Source organism: Pecten maximus, chromosome 17, assembly GCF_902652985.1.
Source record: "Pecten maximus chromosome 17, xPecMax1.1, whole genome shotgun sequence".
Taxonomy (NCBI): domain Eukaryota; kingdom Metazoa; phylum Mollusca; class Bivalvia; order Pectinida; family Pectinidae; genus Pecten; species Pecten maximus.
Genome location: NC_047031.1, coordinates 33,013,458 through 33,034,544, shown reverse-complemented (window position 1 = coordinate 33,034,544; position 21,087 = coordinate 33,013,458). Strand labels below are relative to the sequence as shown.

The 21,087-nt window shown below is 35.3% G+C and overlaps 1 protein-coding gene across 1 annotated transcript; it reads right to left on the bottom strand.

Annotated features, from left to right (window-relative positions):
- Positions 1–984: 984 nt before the first annotated feature.
- Positions 985–6,891, bottom strand: LOC117315810 (E3 ubiquitin-protein ligase RNF19A-like). Its single transcript, XM_033870207.1, has 4 exons — positions 6,827–6,891; positions 5,014–5,170; positions 2,712–2,988; positions 985–2,324 (listed from the first exon to the last, which is right to left on the bottom strand). The coding sequence occupies exons 2-4, from the start codon at positions 5,155–5,157 to the stop codon at positions 1,687–1,689; spliced, it is 1,059 nt and encodes a 352-aa protein (XP_033726098.1). The 5' UTR covers positions 5,158–5,170; positions 6,827–6,891; the 3' UTR covers positions 985–1,686.
- Positions 6,892–21,087: the final 14,196 nt, after the last annotated feature.

The following is a 21,087-nucleotide window of genomic DNA, read 5'->3' as shown; positions in this document are numbered from 1 at the left end:
TTATTGTAGTGTGTTACTGTAGCGTGTTACTGTAACGTGTTACTGTAGCGTGTGTGTTACTGTAGCGTGTGTGTTACTGTAGCGTGTGTGTTACTGTAGCGTGTGTGTTACTGTAGTGTGTTACTGTAGTGTGTTACTGTAGTGTGTTACTGTAGTGTGTTACTGTAGCGTGTGTGTTACTGTAGCGTGTGTGTTACTGTAGCGTGTGTGTTACTGTAGTGTGTTACTGTAGTATGTTACTGTAGCGTGTTATTGTAGTGTGTTACTGTAGTGTGTTACTGTAGCGTGTTGATGAAGTGTGTTACTGTAGCGTGTTGATGAAGTGTGTTACTGTAGCGTGTGTGTTACTGTAGCGTGTGTGTTACTGTAGCGTGTGTGTTACTGTAGCGTGTGTGTTACTGTAGCGTGTGTGTTACTGTAGCGTGTGTGTTACTGCGTGTGTGTTACTGTAGCGTGTGTTACTGTAGCGTGTGTGTTACTGTAGCGTGTGTGTTACTGCGTGTGTGTTACTGTAGCGTGTGTTACTGTAGCGTGTGTGTTACTGTAGCGTGTGTGTTACTGCGTGTGTGTTACTGTAGCGTGTGTGTTACTGTAGCGTGTGTGTTACTGTAGCGTGTGTGTTACTGTAGCGTGTGTGGTTTAGTGTGTGAGTGTGTGGTTCTATGTGTGTAAATTATGCAGATTTTATTAACTAACTGTTCTATTTTTTTCACTTCCATAATCAGAGTACAAATAAAATTGATACCGTTTGTTAGTGGTTTGTCGTTTTTACGAGTTGTCTCCCTTGGTCCCTTACACTATTTGTCGAGAGAAGCCAACAACTAATTTGTAAACCTTTATATTGGCATGGAACCAAATGCCACGGAATTGATTTACCGGTTATAGTGATCTACATTTCAAGTCAAACTGAATAGGCTGGGTTTTACTAACAAGATACAAGGTACAAGATACAAACTGAATAGGCTGGGTTATACTAACAAGATACAAGGTACATGAAACTTTATTTAACGTCGCATAGAAACAAAGAACATTAGCTCGTGCGAGCTATTAGTGACACAAACATAAGTATGATAACATAATTAGACACAACAGATACTACATTAAGAGATTTAACTGGTAAATAAACAGAATAATAAAGTTCCTCATCAATTACATGATTTAACAAATTTACATGACTTGACAAATGATTTGTCGGTTATGATATCCTTGTTTCGTGTCCGACTTGACAAATGATTTTCTGACGTATACCGATCCCACATTCGTCTAATTTAGAAAGCAGTTACAGAGCCAAAAATAGAAGACGCGTTGTAACAATCTCTACTCGACTCTCTTGATTAGCGGAAACACCCGAGTTCAGGTGTGCTTTAGTTCAGCAGGGGTGTTTTAGTTCAGTAGGTGTGTGTTAGTTCCCAGAGAAGCATAAACGACTTACACACATCTAAGCAAAGACGCTGGATATAATAAATTGAACCAGGATCTTTTATAAAGAGTAATTCAAATCGGTCAAATGCAACTGGATCCGGAACATTACTAGAAATCGGGATATCAATTGATCACAGTTAACAGGTAGATCACTTGGTTAATTTGATTTTTTTTCACCACTGTTTGAACACAATGTTCTAATCAGGTGGGTAAATATTTGTAAATAAGGTAAGATAGAAATACTAAGATTTGATCACGTGACCCTCAGATCATTTGTCTTCCTGCGGGAACGCACTTCTCGTAAGCGCCCCCACACGGCCAGTAATACTTGTCCGTCTTTACCTTTAGACAAATAAAACAGAATTTTGTCTGACACGTGTTTCGTGGACAGGTCATGTGTTTACAACTGTCAATCTCGTCGTATTCAATGACACATTGGCACACTGGGCATGCGCGAACGGAAGGACAGTTCGGAACACCAACAAGGGTCCGCATGGAACAATTACGAAGAAGACTTCGAATTTTTGGTATACTTTGTTTACATTCCGAACTAGTACATGTTTTCTCGTTTTCGTCCACAAATCTTAGACATCGGACACAGAAGGAGTGTCCACAATAACGACATTTTACTACACTTCTACCACAGCTATCGTCCTGAGCCTCATCACAACTCGGACACAGGTAGACATTTTTGTGTCTCTCTAACCAATTCGAAAATAATTTCGATAGGAAAAGGTTGATTTCGTCATTCGACAGGCATGCGCGTGCGCAGATAGCTTTAAACGTCCACAGACTTGCGCACTGATCAGTCGGTCGGTGGTCATCCGGTATGGCAGGGCACCTGACCTCAATGGCGCCATTATTAATCTGATTCCAAGCATATGCATACAGATTATCTGGAGCTGAAAATATAGAAAACGTCGGTTTAATATATAGTGTCTTTAGTATTTCATATCAGATCGAGGTGGTATTGTCCTGAAACAAACGTCGTAAATGGTAGGACGACATTCTCCTTATAGACTTAAAGAAACAAGCTAGAAGTCTATAATATTGCTGAAAATTAGAGCCGATTGCTTTTATACAAATACTTTAATACATTAAAATGTCCAGCCTTGCATTTACAAAATACTAGATATGATTTCTGTGGTTTCCATAAAAATGGATATATTTTTAACATCGATTTAAAAAAGAAAGGAAAAGTATAAAAAAAAATGCAATAAAATCGAAGTATATGTATATTTAAAGACACATATTGAATTTTATTATTACAAAGTTCAATTAAATCTTACATGTGGCGTGACCGCACGTCATGAGGACGCACATATCGTCACTGTACGGATCTATGACGTCATCATCTGTTGTTTGGTACTTAGTCGGCGCATCTCTTGATTCCGGTCTTTGGACTATGTACAGTTTAGTCAGGCCGGGGTAGTCGGACAGGGAATCGTCTTTGTCCAACATGATACATCTATTTTTGACCCAAAGGTCAAGGTCGGAACAGTCACAATCGTCAGCTTCTTCTAACTTATTTATGAGATATGTTATGCAATGCGAGACACTCCATTTCTGCAACGAGATAGTACGAGAAAGTGCGAGAATGAACGTTATCACGAAACACCACGTCTCCGTGAGATACAAAATATCCAAGGTAATTTTTGTCACGGCAGGGGAAAACGTATTTCTTAATTAAGATTTTAAGGTTTTAAGAATTAAAATACATATACAGAGACATACACTGAAGTCATCACCACTGTTTCTACCATGTATTTGTTGTATGTATGTGAAGTATAGTGTCTGTAAAAAAAAATTGATTGACAGTCATTTTTCTGACAATGTATAATATAATACCTTACATTTATTTATATTATTTTCGCTTAGAGTATTGACAGGCGAGACCTGTGCATATTTATGTACATGGAATTTTGGGCAATGCCTGTCAATCAATGATTCTTATAGATAAAGTTTAATTAAATATTTTATTATCAAATATTATGTATACATGTGTATATAATCAAAATGTATGAATGATGTGTGACTCTTTATGTTTGAGTTATCTCCCTTAAATGTCAGTTATACATGTATTTTTTTTCATTTCATAGTAAATTTATAAAAATTCAATTCAACAAAGTTCAATCATGCCAAGCAGGCTATAGATTTGAATAAACATATAAAATATATGAATTTACGTCAACATTCACGACTGGGAAAGTTGAATTATGTACACATTTTCAAGTAAGATAAAAGTTTAATTTTGATTTCATGCAGAAACTTCAAAAACTTTCTCTCTACTACTTCCACCTGGCGTATGTTTCTTACGAGATGTGTACCATACTTATGTGCAGAGAGCAGATAACAGACATGTTTGTAAATGGCCTGCAAATACGTTTTAAAAATCCAAATATTGGCGTCGCTTTACTAACCACTTAATTGGAGTGAGCCATACACATGTGTTTCCTTTGCCATGGCAAAAATGAAAGGTTTTGGGAAAACGTACAACAGAGGGTAAGTAATTTAAATCGTGTAGTATCTCACTAACATCACCTCATCAATGGTATAAGGAATAGCACAAACTTCTTCACAGCAACCTTGCTTTACTTCATTAAATAACACATCCACTGCTAGTTTGATGTAATTTCATAAGTACTGGTATTCACGGAATATATTTCATCTGGTTTCTTTTTTAGATTCTAAATTGTTAAAAAGATAATTTTAAAAAATACGTACACACAGATTTAAGTGATTGAAGACAATTGTACTTAATACAGATATTATTAAAAGCACAATTTAAAGTTGAAACTAGAGATGAAGTTAGGTTTCATAATATATGTCGATTAAATAAAATTGGGTAAAGCTACCAAAAACATCTAAGATTTAATTTATTACGATAAGTAGCCTACATTCTTACGTGAAAAGTAAGAACAGACTATAGTTGAAAAAGTGTAAAATTTGACACGTTGGCCAGGTAATTCAGGTAAGTTTCAGAATGTTGGCTAAGTGAGAATGAACCGTTGAATCCCATAGACAATGAACTTTAGGTCATATGAAAACAGCGTATCCATAACTGTCAAATACTGATATACAAACACGTTGTAACTTTATGGGTTGTACGGGTATTAGAAAGTCTATCAGAAAAAGAGATGTCATTGTCGTCATTGAAGTTAAACAACAACAACAACAACAACAACAACAACAACAACAACAACAACAACAACAACAACAACAACAACAACAAATAACAAAAACGAATCAAAGTCAGATTAAAACTGAATGATGCAAAAACTCCCGTATAAGTACATAGCTAGCGTACTGATTTAATATTGTGACGTCACACTTCGTTTTGAGTATTTCTATTAAGAGTGTGGTGATAATTATTACGATACAGTTAACTATGAACATTAGATAAAACATTAACTTAGATAGGATTAATGGTACTGTATTATACAGTGAAGGGATTACTTATACAGGTAAACCCATTCGTGATTAAATCGTTTGACATGTCTCGTGAACAATTAACGCCGAGAACTTTACCCAGTAATTTAAGCAAATTTTGATAACAACACAGACATTACAAAAACCCTAAAAAAAAATTACCTTTTTGACAGAAGTAAAACACTCGTCCTCACCAAACCTCCACACGCCAATCTGGTCCGCCGGCACCGATACCGGAGTTTGGGAGTTATGTTTTTTAAACTTAGATACACGTGTGTCTTCATTATCGTGGCGTCTTTTACTCATTGTACACGTATATCTGAAAATTAATAAGGTCACGTGGTAAGGAATTGATCTATGAAAATTAACAAGGTCACGTGGTAAGGAATTGATCATTGTATACGTATATCTGAAAATTAATAAGGTCACGTGTTAAGGAATTTATCATTGTATACGTATATCTGAAAATCAATAAGGTCACGTGGTAAGGAATTGATCTATGAAAATTAACAAGGTCACATGGTAAAGAATTGATCATTGTACACGTATATGTAACAAGGTCATACTCTCAACGTCCCCACGTAGACCAAGTCGTTGACATGGAAGTATGTACGTTGATTTATAAAGGTTTAATAACATTGACCTTGAAGTATGTACGTTGATTATAAAGGTTAAACAACATTGATTAGCTAAGGTTATGTAACAATTTTACTTATTTTATTTATTAACATTTAAGAATTCGAATATTCTTGGTCTTTAGATTATCTCTGTCTTTTCATACTTGAGTGACTCAGTTCGCCAGCGAGGATAACAGTAAAAAATGAAATGTTGAATTGGAACAAAAGAGGAAAGGAAAAATAAAAAAGAGGAAGAAAAATAACACTGATCTACCTGTACTGGTCGAATGTTACACATTTGAAATACGTGCTTGTATACATGTTTTCCTTACACGGACTTTGACTAGTCTTTCAATGAAAAGTCAACATGACAGGTAAATCTGATGGGTTTATAAATCTAGGTGTTAAAATCTATCATTATCAGGACACTATTGTCATTGTTTTTATTTGTTGGAGTTGGGGAGTTAATTAGACAGTCAGCATACCGTGGGTGTAAGTTTACTCATATTCGTGACATGCAGTGTAATGACTTTCGGCGCTGTGGCATCATATGTGTTTAAAATATAGTCGAATATATATGGCACCAAAGGGACAGATAAAAAGTGTCCTTTATAGACAAGTGTCCTTTATACAGAAGTTAATTATTTAGTAAATTAGAGGGAATGGGTCTGATGAGTCTGTCCTTTATAGACAGGTGTCCTTTATACAGAGGTTAATTATTTAGTAAATTAGAAGGAGTGGGTCTGATGAGTCTGTCCTTTATAGACAGGTGTCCTTTATACAGAGGTTAATTATTTAGTAAATTAGAAGGAGTGGGTCTGATGAGTCTGTCCTTTATAGACAGGTGTCCTTTATACAGAGGTTAATTATTTAGTAAATTAGAAGGAGTGGGTCTGATGAGTCTGTCCTTTGTAGACAGGTTTCCTTTATAGACAGGTTTTACTTAATATTACCTACTGCATTGTTTTTCCTTGTCTTTACCTAAACATACCTTGTACTTTACAATATTTGTACATTTATTTCAGTGTGTCATTATTACGGGAGAAGTAATTTATTAGTTGTTTTTTAATGTCAATAAAATATGTTTAAACTAAAACAGGTTTAACTGTACATTATTAACCCCAGGACGATACAAGGATATGACAGTTTCAACATAAAACATTACATACATGTGTATATATGTTCGGTCCTAATAAGAGTTGAGACGAGAGCACGCCATAGCACTGGGGATTGAGAGATATTTTCATGTGGCACAATGACAAGTACAGTACACATATCTTTATACGTGTGTATTTCTGTATTTTGTATTAAATAACTGACATTCTGATTCGTCAAATATTTGGAAAAATCAGACTCACCTAGTTTTCCATTCTCGATTCCTCGGTCTAACTGATTTGTCACTCTGTATAGATTCCTTTATTTCATTTAGGCACACATGATAATTGTTTGTGTATACAATCGGTGTATAGCTGGAATTCCGATTTCTTCTACTTTCGGTTTGTATATACTTCACATTACATTGTACTTTCGGTTTTCACGTACACGTAAGATACAGAAATAAATGTTTATCTATGAATGTCAATACTATTAAGAGGGAATATCTCGCTTTCTCTTTCGTTTTTGAAGCTGTTATCGATTTTTTTGACCTGGCGTACAACAATCACGCAGTTGTATTGAAAATACCGGATCGAACTTTCTATAAGTGAAGTTTTATTTCATTGCTTTTTTCATCCTGATCTATAAATAATTATTATTTTTCATCGTTGACACCATCTGTACACATTTCCTGGTGAATTCTTGGATAATCGTGAAGACGGATATTCCCTCCAGCAATGTCCGTTAGATGTAACTGTAACCATAATAGTTTTGTTTAATTTGTAAAATGTTTAATTTTCCTTTTGCTACAAAGCTTAGTGACAAAAATAAACAATTATTAAAATATGTATAAATACAACGTCTTTTTTATGTGAAAATGTATTGGCATCTACCAAGTACATTTTTTATAGTTAAGGTTTTGGTTTGCTTTATTTAGTTTAACGTCCTATTAACAGCCAGGTTCATTTAAAGACGTGCCAGGTTAGTGGTGGAGGAAAGCAGGAGTACAAGGGAAAAAACCACCGGCCTACGGTCAGTACCTGGCAACTGCCCCACGTAGGTTTCGAACTCGCAACCCAGAGGTGGAGGGGTAATGATAAAGTGTTGGGACACCTTAACCACTCGGCCCCTTACAGTTAAGGAATGTCATGGTAAAATAAGCACACTAATTTTGGGTATACATATGACGAAATCGACATAAATGTTAACTTGCCCCCATTCTACTTTATTAAGTCGAAAATTTCAACAAAACCTAAAAATATGTAATATAAATATGATCCACTGTATTCCCATATAGTCAGACATGAACTTCAATGATAACCTATAACCGTGTTTAAAAGTCTACTTTCACATTGTATACATCTTGTGTTGGTCATGTACCAGTATAATTAATTACGAACACCGGCACCATTAACACAGAGATTTAAGTTAAAATGAACACCACCTGTATACTGTATGTGTTATAATGAACACCACCTGTATACTGTGTGTTATAAAATGAGCACCACCTGTATACTGTGTGTGTTATAAAATGAACACCACCTGTATACTGTATGTGTTATAAAATGAACACCACCTGTATACTGTATGTGTTATAAAATGAACACCACCTGTATACTGTATGTGTTATAAAATGAACACCACCTGTATACTGTATGTGTTATAAAATGAGCACCACCTGTATACTGTATGTGTTATAAAATGAACACCACCTGTATACTGTATGTGTTATAAAGTGAACACCACCTGTATACTGTGTGTTATAAAATGAGCACCACCTGTATACTGTATGTGTTATAAAGTGAGCACCACCTGTATACTGTGTGTGTTATAAAATGAACACCACCTGTATACTGTGTGTGTTATAAAATGAACACCACCTGTATACTGTGTGTGTTATAATGAACACCACCTGTATACTGTGTGTGTTATAAAATGAACACCACCTGTATACTGTGTGTGTTATAAAATGAACACCACCTGTATACTGTGTGTGTTATAATGAACACCACCTGTATACTGTATGTGTTATAATGAACACCACCTGTATACTGTATGTGTTATAAAATGAACACCACCTGTATACTGTATGTGTTATAAAATGAACACCACCTGTATACTGTATGTGTTATAAAATGAACACCACCTGTATACTGTGTGTGTTATAAAATGAACACCACCTGTATACTGTATGTGTTATAAAATGAACACCACATGTATACTGTATGTGTTATAAAATGAACACCACCTGTATACTGTATGTGTTATAAAATGAACACCACCTGTATACTGTATGTGTTATAAAATGAGCACCACCTGTATACTGTGTGTGTTATAAAATGACCACCACCTGTATACTGTATGTGTTATAAAATGAACACCACCTGTATACTGTATGTGTTAGTTGACATGAGCACCACCTGTATACTGTATGTGTTAGTTAAAATGAGCACCACCTGTATACTGTATGTGTTATAAAATGAGCACCACCTGTATACTGTATGTGTTATAAAATGAACACCACCTGTATACTGTATGTGTTATATAATGAGCACCACCTGTATACTGTATGTGTTATAAAATGAGCACCACCTGTATACTGTATGTGTTATAAAATGAGCACCACCTGTATACTGTATGTGTTATAAAATGAACACCACCTGTATACTGTATGTGTTAGTTAACATGAGCACCACCTGTATACTGTATGTGTTAGTTAACATGAGCACCACCTGTATACTGTGTGTGTTATAAAATGAACACCACCTGTATACTGTATGTGTTATAAAATGAGCACCACCTGTATACTGTGTGTTATAAAATGAGCACCACCTGTATACTGTATGTGTTATAAAATGAGCACCACCTGTATACTGTATGTGTTATAAAATGAGCACCACCTGTATACTGTATGTGTTATAAAATGAACACCACCTGTATACTGTATGTGTTATAAAATGAGCACCACCTGTATACTATATGTGTTAGTTAAAATGAGCACCACCTGTATACTGTATGTGTTATAAAATGAACACCACCTGTATACTGTATGTGTTAGTTAAAATGAACACCACCTGTATACTGTATGTGTTATAAAGTAAGCACCACCTGTATACTGTATGTGTTATAAAATGAGCACCACCTGTATACTGTATGTGTTAGTTAAAATGAGCACCACCTGTATACTGTATGTGTTAGTTAAAATGAACACCACCTGTATACTGTATGTGTTAGTTAAAATGAGCACCACCTGTATACTGTATGTGTTAGTTAAAATGAGCACCACCTGTATACTGTATGTGTTATAAAATGAACACCACCTGTATACTGTGTGTGTTATAAAATGAGCACCACCTGTATACTGTATGTGTTATAAAATTAGCACCACCTGTATACTGTTTGTGTTAGTTAAAATGAGCACCACCTGTACACTGTATGTGTTAGTTAAAATGAACACCACCTGTATACTGTATGTGTTAGTTAAAATGAACACCACCTGTATACTGTATGTGTTATAAAATGAACACCACCTGTATACTGTATGTTATAAATGAACACCACCTGTATACTGTATGTGTTATAAAATGAGCACCACCTGTATACTGTATGTGTTATAAAATGAGCACCACCTGTATACTGTGTGTGTTATAAAATGAGCACCACCTGTATACTGTGTGTGTTATAAAATGAGCACCACCTGTATACTGTATGCGTTATAAAATGAACACCACCTGTACACTGTATGTGTTATAAAATGAACACCACCTGTATACTGTATGTGTTATAAAATGAACACCACCTGTATACTGTATGTGTTATAAAATGAACACCACCTGTATACTGTATGTGTTATAAAATGAACACCACCTGTATACTGTATGTGTTATAAAATGAACACCACCTGTATACTGTGTGTGTTATAAAATGAACACCACCTGTATACTGTATGTGTTATAAAATGAGCACCACCTGTATACTGTATGTGTTATAAAATGAACACCACCTGTATACTGTGTGTGTTATAAAATGAACACCACCTGTATACTGTATGTGTTATAAAATGAGCACCACCTGTATACTGTATGTGTTATAAAATGAACACCACCTGTATACTGTGTGTGTTATAAAATGAACACCACCTGTATACTGTATGTGTTATAAAATGAACACCACCTGTATACTGTGTGTGTTATAAAATGAGCACCACCTGTATACTGTATGTGTTATAAAATGAGCACCACCTGTATACTGTATGTGTTATAAAATGAGCACCACCTGTATATTGTATGTGTTATAAAATGAGCACCACCTGTATACTGTGTTATAAAATGAGCACCACCTGTATACTGTGTGTTATAAAATGAACACCACCTGTATACTGTATGTGTTATAAAGTGAGCACCACCTGTATACTGTGTGTGTTATAATGAACACCACTTGTATACTGTATGTGTTATAAAATGAACACCACCTGTATACTGTATGTGTTATAAAATGAGCACCACCTGTATACTGTATGTGTTATAAAATTAGCACCACCTGTATACTGTTTGTGTTAGTTAAAATGAGCACCACCTGTATACTGTATGTGTTATAAAATTAGCACCACCTGTATACTGTTTGTGTTAGTTAAAATGAGCACCACCTGTATACTGTATGTGTTATAAAATGAACACCACCTGTATACTGTATGTGTTAGTTAAAATGAGCACCACCTGTATACTGTATGTGTTATAAAATGAGTACCACCTGTATACTGTGTGTGTTATAAAATGAACACCACCTGTATACTGTATGTGTTATAAAATGAACACCACCTGTATACTGTATGTTATAAAATGAACACCACCTGTATACTGTGTGTGTTAGTTGACATGAACACCACCTGTATACTGTGTGTGTTAGTTGACATGAACACCACCTGTATACTGTATGTGTTATAAAATGAACACCACCTGTATACTGTATGTGTTATAAAATGAACACCACCTGTATACTGTATGTTATAAAATGAACACCACCTGTATACTGTGTGTGTTATAAAATGAGCACCACCTGTATACTGTATGTGTTAGTTAAAATGAGCACCACATGTATACTGTATGTGTTAGTTAACATGAGCACCACCTGTATACTGTGTGTGTTATAAAATGAACACCACCTGTATACTGTGTGTGTTATAAAATGAGCACCACCTGTATACTGTATGTGTTATAAAATGAACACCACCTGTATACTGTATGTGTTATAAAATGAACACCACCTGTATACTGTATGTGTTATAAAATGAGCACCACCTGTATACTGTATGTGTTATAAAATGAACACCACCTGTATACTGTATGTTATAAAATGAGCACCACCTGTATACTGTATGTGTTATAAAATGAGCACCACCTGTATACTGTATGTGTTATAAAATGAGCACCACCTGTATACTGTGTGTGTTATAAAATGAGCACCACCTGTATACTGTATGTGCTATAAAATGAGTACCACCTGTATACTGTATGTGTTATAAAATGAGTACCACCTGTATACTGTATGTGTTATAAAATGAGTACCACCTGTATACTGTATGTGTTATAAAATGAGTACCACCTGTATACTGTATGTGCTATAAAATGAGTACCACCTGTATACTGTGTGTGTTATAAAATGAGTACCACCTGTATACTGTATGTGTTATAAAGTGAGCACCACCTGTATACTGTATGTGTTATAAAATGAGCACCACCTGTATACTGTGTGTGTTATAAAATGAGCACCACCTGTATACTGTATGTGCTATAAAATGAGTACCACCTGTATACTGTGTGTGTTATAAAATGAGTACCACCTGTATACTGTATGTGCTATAAAATGAACACCACCTGTATACTGTATGTGTTATAAAATGAGCACCACCTGTATACTGTATGTGCTATAAAATGAGTACCACCTGTATACTGTGTGTGTTATAAAATGAGTACCACCTGTATACTGTATGTGCTATAAAATGAACACCACCTGTATACTGTATGTGTTATAAAATGAGCACCACCTGTATACTGTATGTGTTATAAAGTGAGCACCACCTGTATACTGTATGTGTTATAAAGTGAGCACCACCTGTATACTGTATGTGTTATAAAATGAGCACCACCTGTATACTGTATGTGTTATAAAATGAACACCACCTGTATACTGTTTGTGTTATAAAATGAACACCACCTGTATACTGTGTGTGTTATAAAATGAACACCACCTGTATACTGTATGTGTTATAAAATGAGCACCACCTGTATACTGTGTGTGTTATAAAATGAGCACCACCTGTATACTGTATGTGTTATAAAATGAACACCACCTGTATACTGTATGTGTTATAAAATAAGCTCCACCTGTATACTGTATGTGTTATAAAATGAGCACCACCTGTATACTGTTTGTGTTATAAAATGAGCACCACCTGTATACTGTATGTGTTATAAAATGAGCACCACCTGTATACTGTGTGTGTTATAAAATGAGCACCACCTGTATACTGTGTTATAAAATGAGCACCACCTGTATACTGTATGTGTTATAAAATGAGCACCACCTGTATACTGTGTGTGTTATAAAATGAGCACCACTTGTATACTGTGTTGTTTTAAAATGAGCACCACCTGTGTGTATACTGTTTGTGTTATAAAATGAACACCACCTGTATACTGTATGTGTTGTAAAATGAACACCACCTGTATACTGTGTTATAAAATGAGCACCACCTGTATACTGTGTGTGTTATAAAATGAGCACCACCTGTATACTGTATGTGTTATAAAATGAACACCACCTGTATACTGTGTGTGTTATAAAATGAGCACCACCTGTATACTGTATGTGTTATAAAATGAGCACCACCTGTATACTGTATGTGTTATAATGAGCTCCACCTGTATACTGTGTGTTATAATGAACACCACCTGTATACTGTGTGTTATAAATGAGCACCACCTGTATACTGTATGTGTTATAAAATGAGCACCACCTGTATACTGTATGTTATAAAATGAGCACCACCTGTATACTGTATGTGTTATAAAATGAACACCACCTGTATACTGTGTGTTATAAAATGAACACCACCTGTATACTGTGTGTGTTATAAAATGAACACCACCTGTATACTGTATGTGTTATAAAATGAGCACCACCTGTATACTGTATGTGTTATAAAATGAGCACCACCTGTATACTGTATGTTATAAAATGAGCACCACCTGTATACTGTATGTTATAAAATGAACACCACCTGTATACTGTGTGTGTTATAAAATGAGCACCACCTGTATACTGTATGTGTTATAAAATGAACACCACCTGTATACTGTATGTGTTATAAAATGAACACCACCTGTATACTGTGTGTGTTATAAAATGAGCACCACCTGTATACTGTGTGTGTTATAAAATGAGCACCACCTGTATACTGTATGTGTTATAAAATGAACACCACCTGTATACTGTGTGTGTTATAAAATGAACACCACCTGTATACTGTGTGTGTTATAAAATGAACACCACCTGTATACTGTGTGTGTTATAAAATGAGCACCACCTGTATACTGTATGTGTTATAAAATGAACACCACATGTATACTGTGTGTGTTATAAAATGAACACCACCTGTATACTGTGTGTGTTAGTTAACATGAGCACCACCTGTATACTGTATGTGTTATAAAATGAACACCACCTGTATACTGTGTGTGTTAGTTAACATGAGCACCACCTGTATACTGTATGTGTTATAAAATGAGCACCACCTGTATACTGTATGTGTTATAAAATGAGCACCACCTGTATACTGTATGTGTTATAAAATGAACACCACCTGTATACTGTATGTGTTAGTTAACATGAACACCACCTGTATACTGTATGTGTTATAAAATTAGCACCACCTGTATACTGTATGTGTTATAAAATGAACACCACCTGTACACTGTATGTGTTATAAAATGAACACCACCTGTACACTGTATGTGTTATAAAATGAACACCACCTGTATACTGTGTGTGTTAGTTAACATGAGCACCACCTGTATACTGTGTTATAAAATGAACACCACCTGTATACTGTGTGTGTTAGTTAACATGAGCACAATCTGTATACTGTATGTGTTATAAAATTAGCACCACCTGTATACTGTGTTATAAAATGAACACCACCTGTATACTGTATGTGCTATAAAATGAACACCACCTGTATACTGTGTGTTATAAAATGAGCACCACCTGTATACTGTGTTATAAAATGAACACCACCTGTATACTGTATGTGTTAGTTAACATGAACACCACCTGTATACTGTTTGTGTTATAAAATGAGCACCACCTGTATACTGTATGTGTTATAAAATGAGCACCACCTGTATACTGTGTGTGTTATAAAATGAGCACCACCTGTATACTGTGTTATAAAATGAGCACCACCTGTATACTGTATGTGTTATAAAATGAGCACCACCTGTATACTGTGTGTGTTATAAAATGAGCACCACTTGTATACTGTGTTGTTTTAAAATGAGCACCACCTGTGTGTATACTGTTTGTGTTATAAAATGAACACCACCTGTATACTGTATGTGTTGTAAAATGAACACCACCTGTATACTGTGTTATAAAATGAGCACCACCTGTATACTGTATGTGTTATAAAATGAGCACCACCTGTATACTGTATGTGTTATAAAATGAACACCACCTGTATACTGTATGTGTTATAAAATGAGCACCACCTGTATACTGTATGTGTTATAAAATGAGCACCACCTGTATACTGTATGTGTTATAAAATGAGCACCACCTGTATACTGTATGTGTTATAATGAGCTCCACCTGTATACTGTGTGTTATAATGAACACCACCTGTATACTGTGTGTTATAAATGAGCACCACCTGTATACTGTATGTGTTATAAAATGAGCACCACCTGTATACTGTATGTTATAAAATGAGCACCACCTGTATACTGTATGTGTTATAAAATGAGCACCACCTGTATACTGTGTGTTATAAATGAGCACCACCTGTATACTGTATGTGTTATAAAATGAACACCACCTGTATACTGTGTTATAAAATGAACACCACCTGTATACTGTATGTGTTATAAAATGAGCACCACCTGTATACTGTATGTGTTATAAAATGAGCACCACCTGTATACTGTGTTATAAAATGAGCACCACCTGTATACTGTGTGTGTTATAAAATGAGCACCACCTGTATACTGTATGTGTTATAAAATGAACACCACCTGTATACTGTATGTGTTATAAAATGAGCACCACCTGTATACTGTATGTGTTATAAAATGAGCACCACCTGTATACTGTATGTGTTATAAAATGAGCACCACCTGTATACTGTATGTGTTATAATGAGCTCCACCTGTATACTGTGTGTTATAATGAACACCACCTGTATACTGTGTGTTATAAATGAGCACCACCTGTATACTGTATGTGTTATAAAATGAGCACCACCTGTATACTGTATGTTATAAAATGAGCACCACCTGTATACTGTATGTGTTATAAAATGAACACCACCTGTATACTGTGTGTTATAAATGAGCACCACCTGTATACTGTATGTGTTATAAAATGAACACCACCTGTATACTGTGTTATAAAATGAACACCACCTGTATACTGTATGTGTTATAAAATGAGCACCACCTGTATACTGTATGTGTTATAAAATGAGCACCACCTGTATACTGTATGTTATAAAATGAACACCACCTGTATACTGTGTGTGTTATAAAATGAGCACCACCTGTATACTGTATGTGTTATAAAATGAACACCACCTGTATACTGTATGTGTTATAAAATGAGCACCACCTGTATACTGTGTGTGTTATAAAATGAGCACCACCTGTATACTGTGTGTGTTATAAAATGAGCACCACCTGTATACTGTATGTGTTATAAAATGAACACCACCTGTATACTGTGTGTGTTATAAAATGAACACCACCTGTATACTGTGTGTGTTATAAAATGAGCACCACCTGTATACTGTATGTGTTATAAAATGAACACCACATGTATACTGTGTGTGTTATAAAATGAACACCACCTGTATACTGTGTGTGTTAGTTAACATGAGCACCACCTGTATACTGTATGTGTTATAAAATGAACACCACCTGTATACTGTGTGTGTTAGTTAACATGAGCACCACCTGTATACTGTATGTGTTATAAAATGAGCACCACCTGTATACTGTATGTGTTATAAAATGAGCACCACCTGTATACTGTATGTGTTATAAAATGAACACCACCTGTATACTGTATGTGTTAGTTAACATGAACACCACCTGTATACTGTATGTGTTATAAAATTAGCACCACCTGTATACTGTATGTGTTATAAAATGAACACCACCTGTACACTGTATGTGTTATAAAATGAACACCACCTGTATACTGTGTGTGTTAGTTAACATGAGCACCACCTGTATACTGTGTTATAAAATGAACACCACCTGTATACTGTGTGTGTTAGTTAACATGAGCACAATCTGTATACTGTATGTGTTATAAAATTAGCACCACCTGTATACTGTGTTATAAAATGAACACCACCTGTATACTGTATGTGCTATAAAATGAGCACCACCTGTATACTGTGTGTTATAAAATGAACACCACCTGTATACTGTGTGTTATAAAATGAGCACCACCTGTATACTGTGTGTGTTATAAAATGAACACCACCTGTATACTGTGTGTGTTATAAAATGAGCACCACCTGTATACTGTATGTGTTAGTTAAAAATGAGCACCACCTGTATACTGTGTGTTATAAAATGAGCACCACCTGTATACTGTATGTGTTAGTTAAAATGAGCACCACCTGTATACTGTATGTGTTATAAAATGAACACCACCTGTATACTGTATGTGTTAGTTAAAATGAGCACCACCTGTATACTGTATGTGTTATAAAATGAACACCACCTGTATACTGTGTGTGTTATAAAATGAACACCACCTGTATACTGTGTGTGTTATAAAATGAACACCACCTGTATACTGTGTGTTATAAAATGAGCACCACCTGTATACTGTATGTGTTATAAAATGAGCACCACCTGTATACTGTGTGTGTTATAAAATGAACACCACCTGTATACTGTATGTGTTATAAAATGAGCACCACCTGTATACTGTATGTGTTATAAAATGAGCACCACCTGTATACTGTGTGTGTTATAAAATGAACACCACCTGTATACTGTATGTGCTATAAAATGAACACCACCTGTATACTGTGTGTTATAAAATGAGCACCACCTGTATACTGTATGTGTTATAAAATGAGCACCACCTGTATACTGTGTTATAAAATGAGCACCACCTGTATACTGTTTGTGTTATAAAATGAGCACCACCTGTATACTGTATGTGTTATAAAATGAGCACCACCTGTATACTGTGTGTGTTATAAAATGAGCACCACCTGTATACTGTGTTATAAAATGAGCACCACCTGTATACTGTATGTGTTATAAAATGAGCACCACCTGTATACTGTGTGTGTTATAAAATGAGCACCACTTGTATACTGTGTTGTTTTAAAATGAGCACCACCTGTGTGTATACTGTTTGTGTTATAAAATGAACACCACCTGTATACTGTATGTGTTGTAAAATGAACACCACCTGTATACTGTGTTATAAAATGAGCACCACCTGTATACTGTGTGTGTTATAAAATGAGCACCACCTGTATACTGTATGTGTTATAAAATGAACACCACCTGTATACTGTATGTGTTATAAAATGAGCACCACCTGTATACTGTATGTGTTATAAAATGAGCACCACCTGTATACTGTATGTGTTATAAAATGAGCACCACCTGTATACTGTATGTGTTATAATGAGCTCCACCTGTATACTGTGTGTTATAATGAACACCACCTGTATACTGTGTGTTATAAATGAGCACCACCTGTATACTGTATGTGTTATAAAATGAGCACCACCTGTATACTGTATGTTATAAAATGAGCACCACCTGTATACTGTATGTGTTATAAAATGAACACCACCTGTATACTGTGTGTTATAAATGAGCACCACCTGTATACTGTATGTGTTATAAAATGAACACCACCTGTATACTGTGTTATAAAATGAACACCACCTGTATACTGTATGTGTTATAAAATGAGCACCACCTGTATACTGTATGTGTTATAAAATGAGCACCACCTGTATACTGTGTTATAAAATGAGCACCACCTGTATACTGTGTGTGTTATAAAATGAGCACCACCTGTATACTGTATGTGTTATAAAATGAACACCACCTGTATACTGTGTGTGTTATAAAATGAGCACCACCTGTATACTGTATGTGTTATAAAATGAGCACCACCTGTATACTGTATGTGTTATAAAATGAGCACCACCTGTATACTGTATGTGTTATAATGAGCTCCACCTGTATACTGTGTGTTATAATGAACACCACCTGTATACTGTGTGTTATAAATGAGCACCACCTGTATACTGTATGTGTTATAAAATGAGCACCACCTGTATACTGTATGTTATAAAATGAGCACCACCTGTATACTGTATGTGTTATAAAATGAACACCACCTGTATACTGTGTGTTATAAATGAGCACCACCTGTATACTGTATGTGTTATAAAATGAACACCACCTGTATACTGTATGTGTTATAAAATGAGCACCACCTGTATACTGTGTGTGTTATAAAATGAGCACCACCTGTATACTGTGTGTGTTATAAAATGAGCACCACCTGTATACTGTATGTGTTATAAAATGAACACCACCTGTATACTGTGTGTGTTATAAAATGAACACCACCTGTATACTGTGTGTGTTATAAAATGAGCACCACCTGTATACTGTATGTGTTATAAAATGAACACCACATGTATACTGTGTGTGTTATAAAATGAACACCACCTGTATACTGTGTGTGTTAGTTAACATGAGCACCACCTGTATACTGTATGTGTTATAAAATGAACACCACCTGTATACTGTGTGTGTTAGTTAACATGAGCACCACCTGTATACTGTATGTGTTATAAAATGAGCACCACCTGTATACTGTATGTGTTATAAAATGAGCACCACCTGTATACTGTATGTGTTATAAAATGAACACCACCTGTATACTGTATGTGTTAGTTAACATGAACACCACCTGTATACTGTATGTGTTATAAAATTAGCACCACCTGTATACTGTATGTGTTATAAAATGAACACCACCTGTACACTGTATGTGTTATAAAATGAACACCACCTGTATACTGTGTGTGTTAGTTAACATGAGCACCACCTGTATACTGTGTTATAAAATGAACACCACCTGTATACTGTGTGTGTTAGTTAACATGAGCACAATCTGTATACTGTATGTGTTATAAAATTAGCACCACCTGTATACTGTGTTATAAAATGAACACCACCTGTATACTGTATGTGCTATAAAATGAGCACCACCTGTATACTGTGTGTTATAAAATGAACACCACCTGTATACTGTGTGTTATAAAATGAGCACCACCTGTATACTGTGTGTGTTATAAAATGAACACCACCTGTATACTGTGTGTGTTATAAAATGAGCACCACCTGTATACTGTATGTGTTAGTTAAAATGAGCACCACCTGTATACTGTGTGTTATAAAATGAGCACCACCTGTATACTGTATGTGTTAGTTAAAATGAGCACCACCTGTATACTGTATGTGTTATAAAATGAACACCACCTGTATACTGTATGTGTTAGTTAAAATGAGCACCACCTGTATACTGTATGTGTTATAAAATGAACACCACCTGTATACTGTGTGTGTTATAAAATGAACACCACCTGTATACTGTGTGTGTTATAAAATGAACACCACCTGTATACTGTGTGTTATAAAATGAGCACCACCTGTATACTGTATGTGTTATAAAATGAGCACCACCTGTATACTGTGTGTGTTATAAAATGAACACCACCTGTATACTGTATGTGTTATAAAATGAGCACCACCTGTATACTGTATGTGTTATAAAATGAGCACCACCTGTATACTGTGTGTGTTATAAAATGAGCACCACCTGTATACTGTATGTGTTAGTTAAAATGAGCACCACCTGTATACTGTGTGTGTTATAAAATGAGCACCACCTGTATACTGTATGTGTTAGTTAACATGAGCACCACCTGTATACTGTGTGTGTTATAAAATGAGCACCACCTGTATACTGTGTTATAAAATGAGCACCACCTGTATACTGTATGTGTTATAAAATGAGCACCACCTGTATACTGTATGTGTTATAAAATGAACACCACCTGTATACTGTATGTGTTAGTTAACATGAGCACCACCTGTATACTGTGTGTGTTATAAAATGAGCACCACCTGTATACTGTATGTGTTATAAAATGAGCACCACCTGTATACTGTATATGTTATAAAATGAG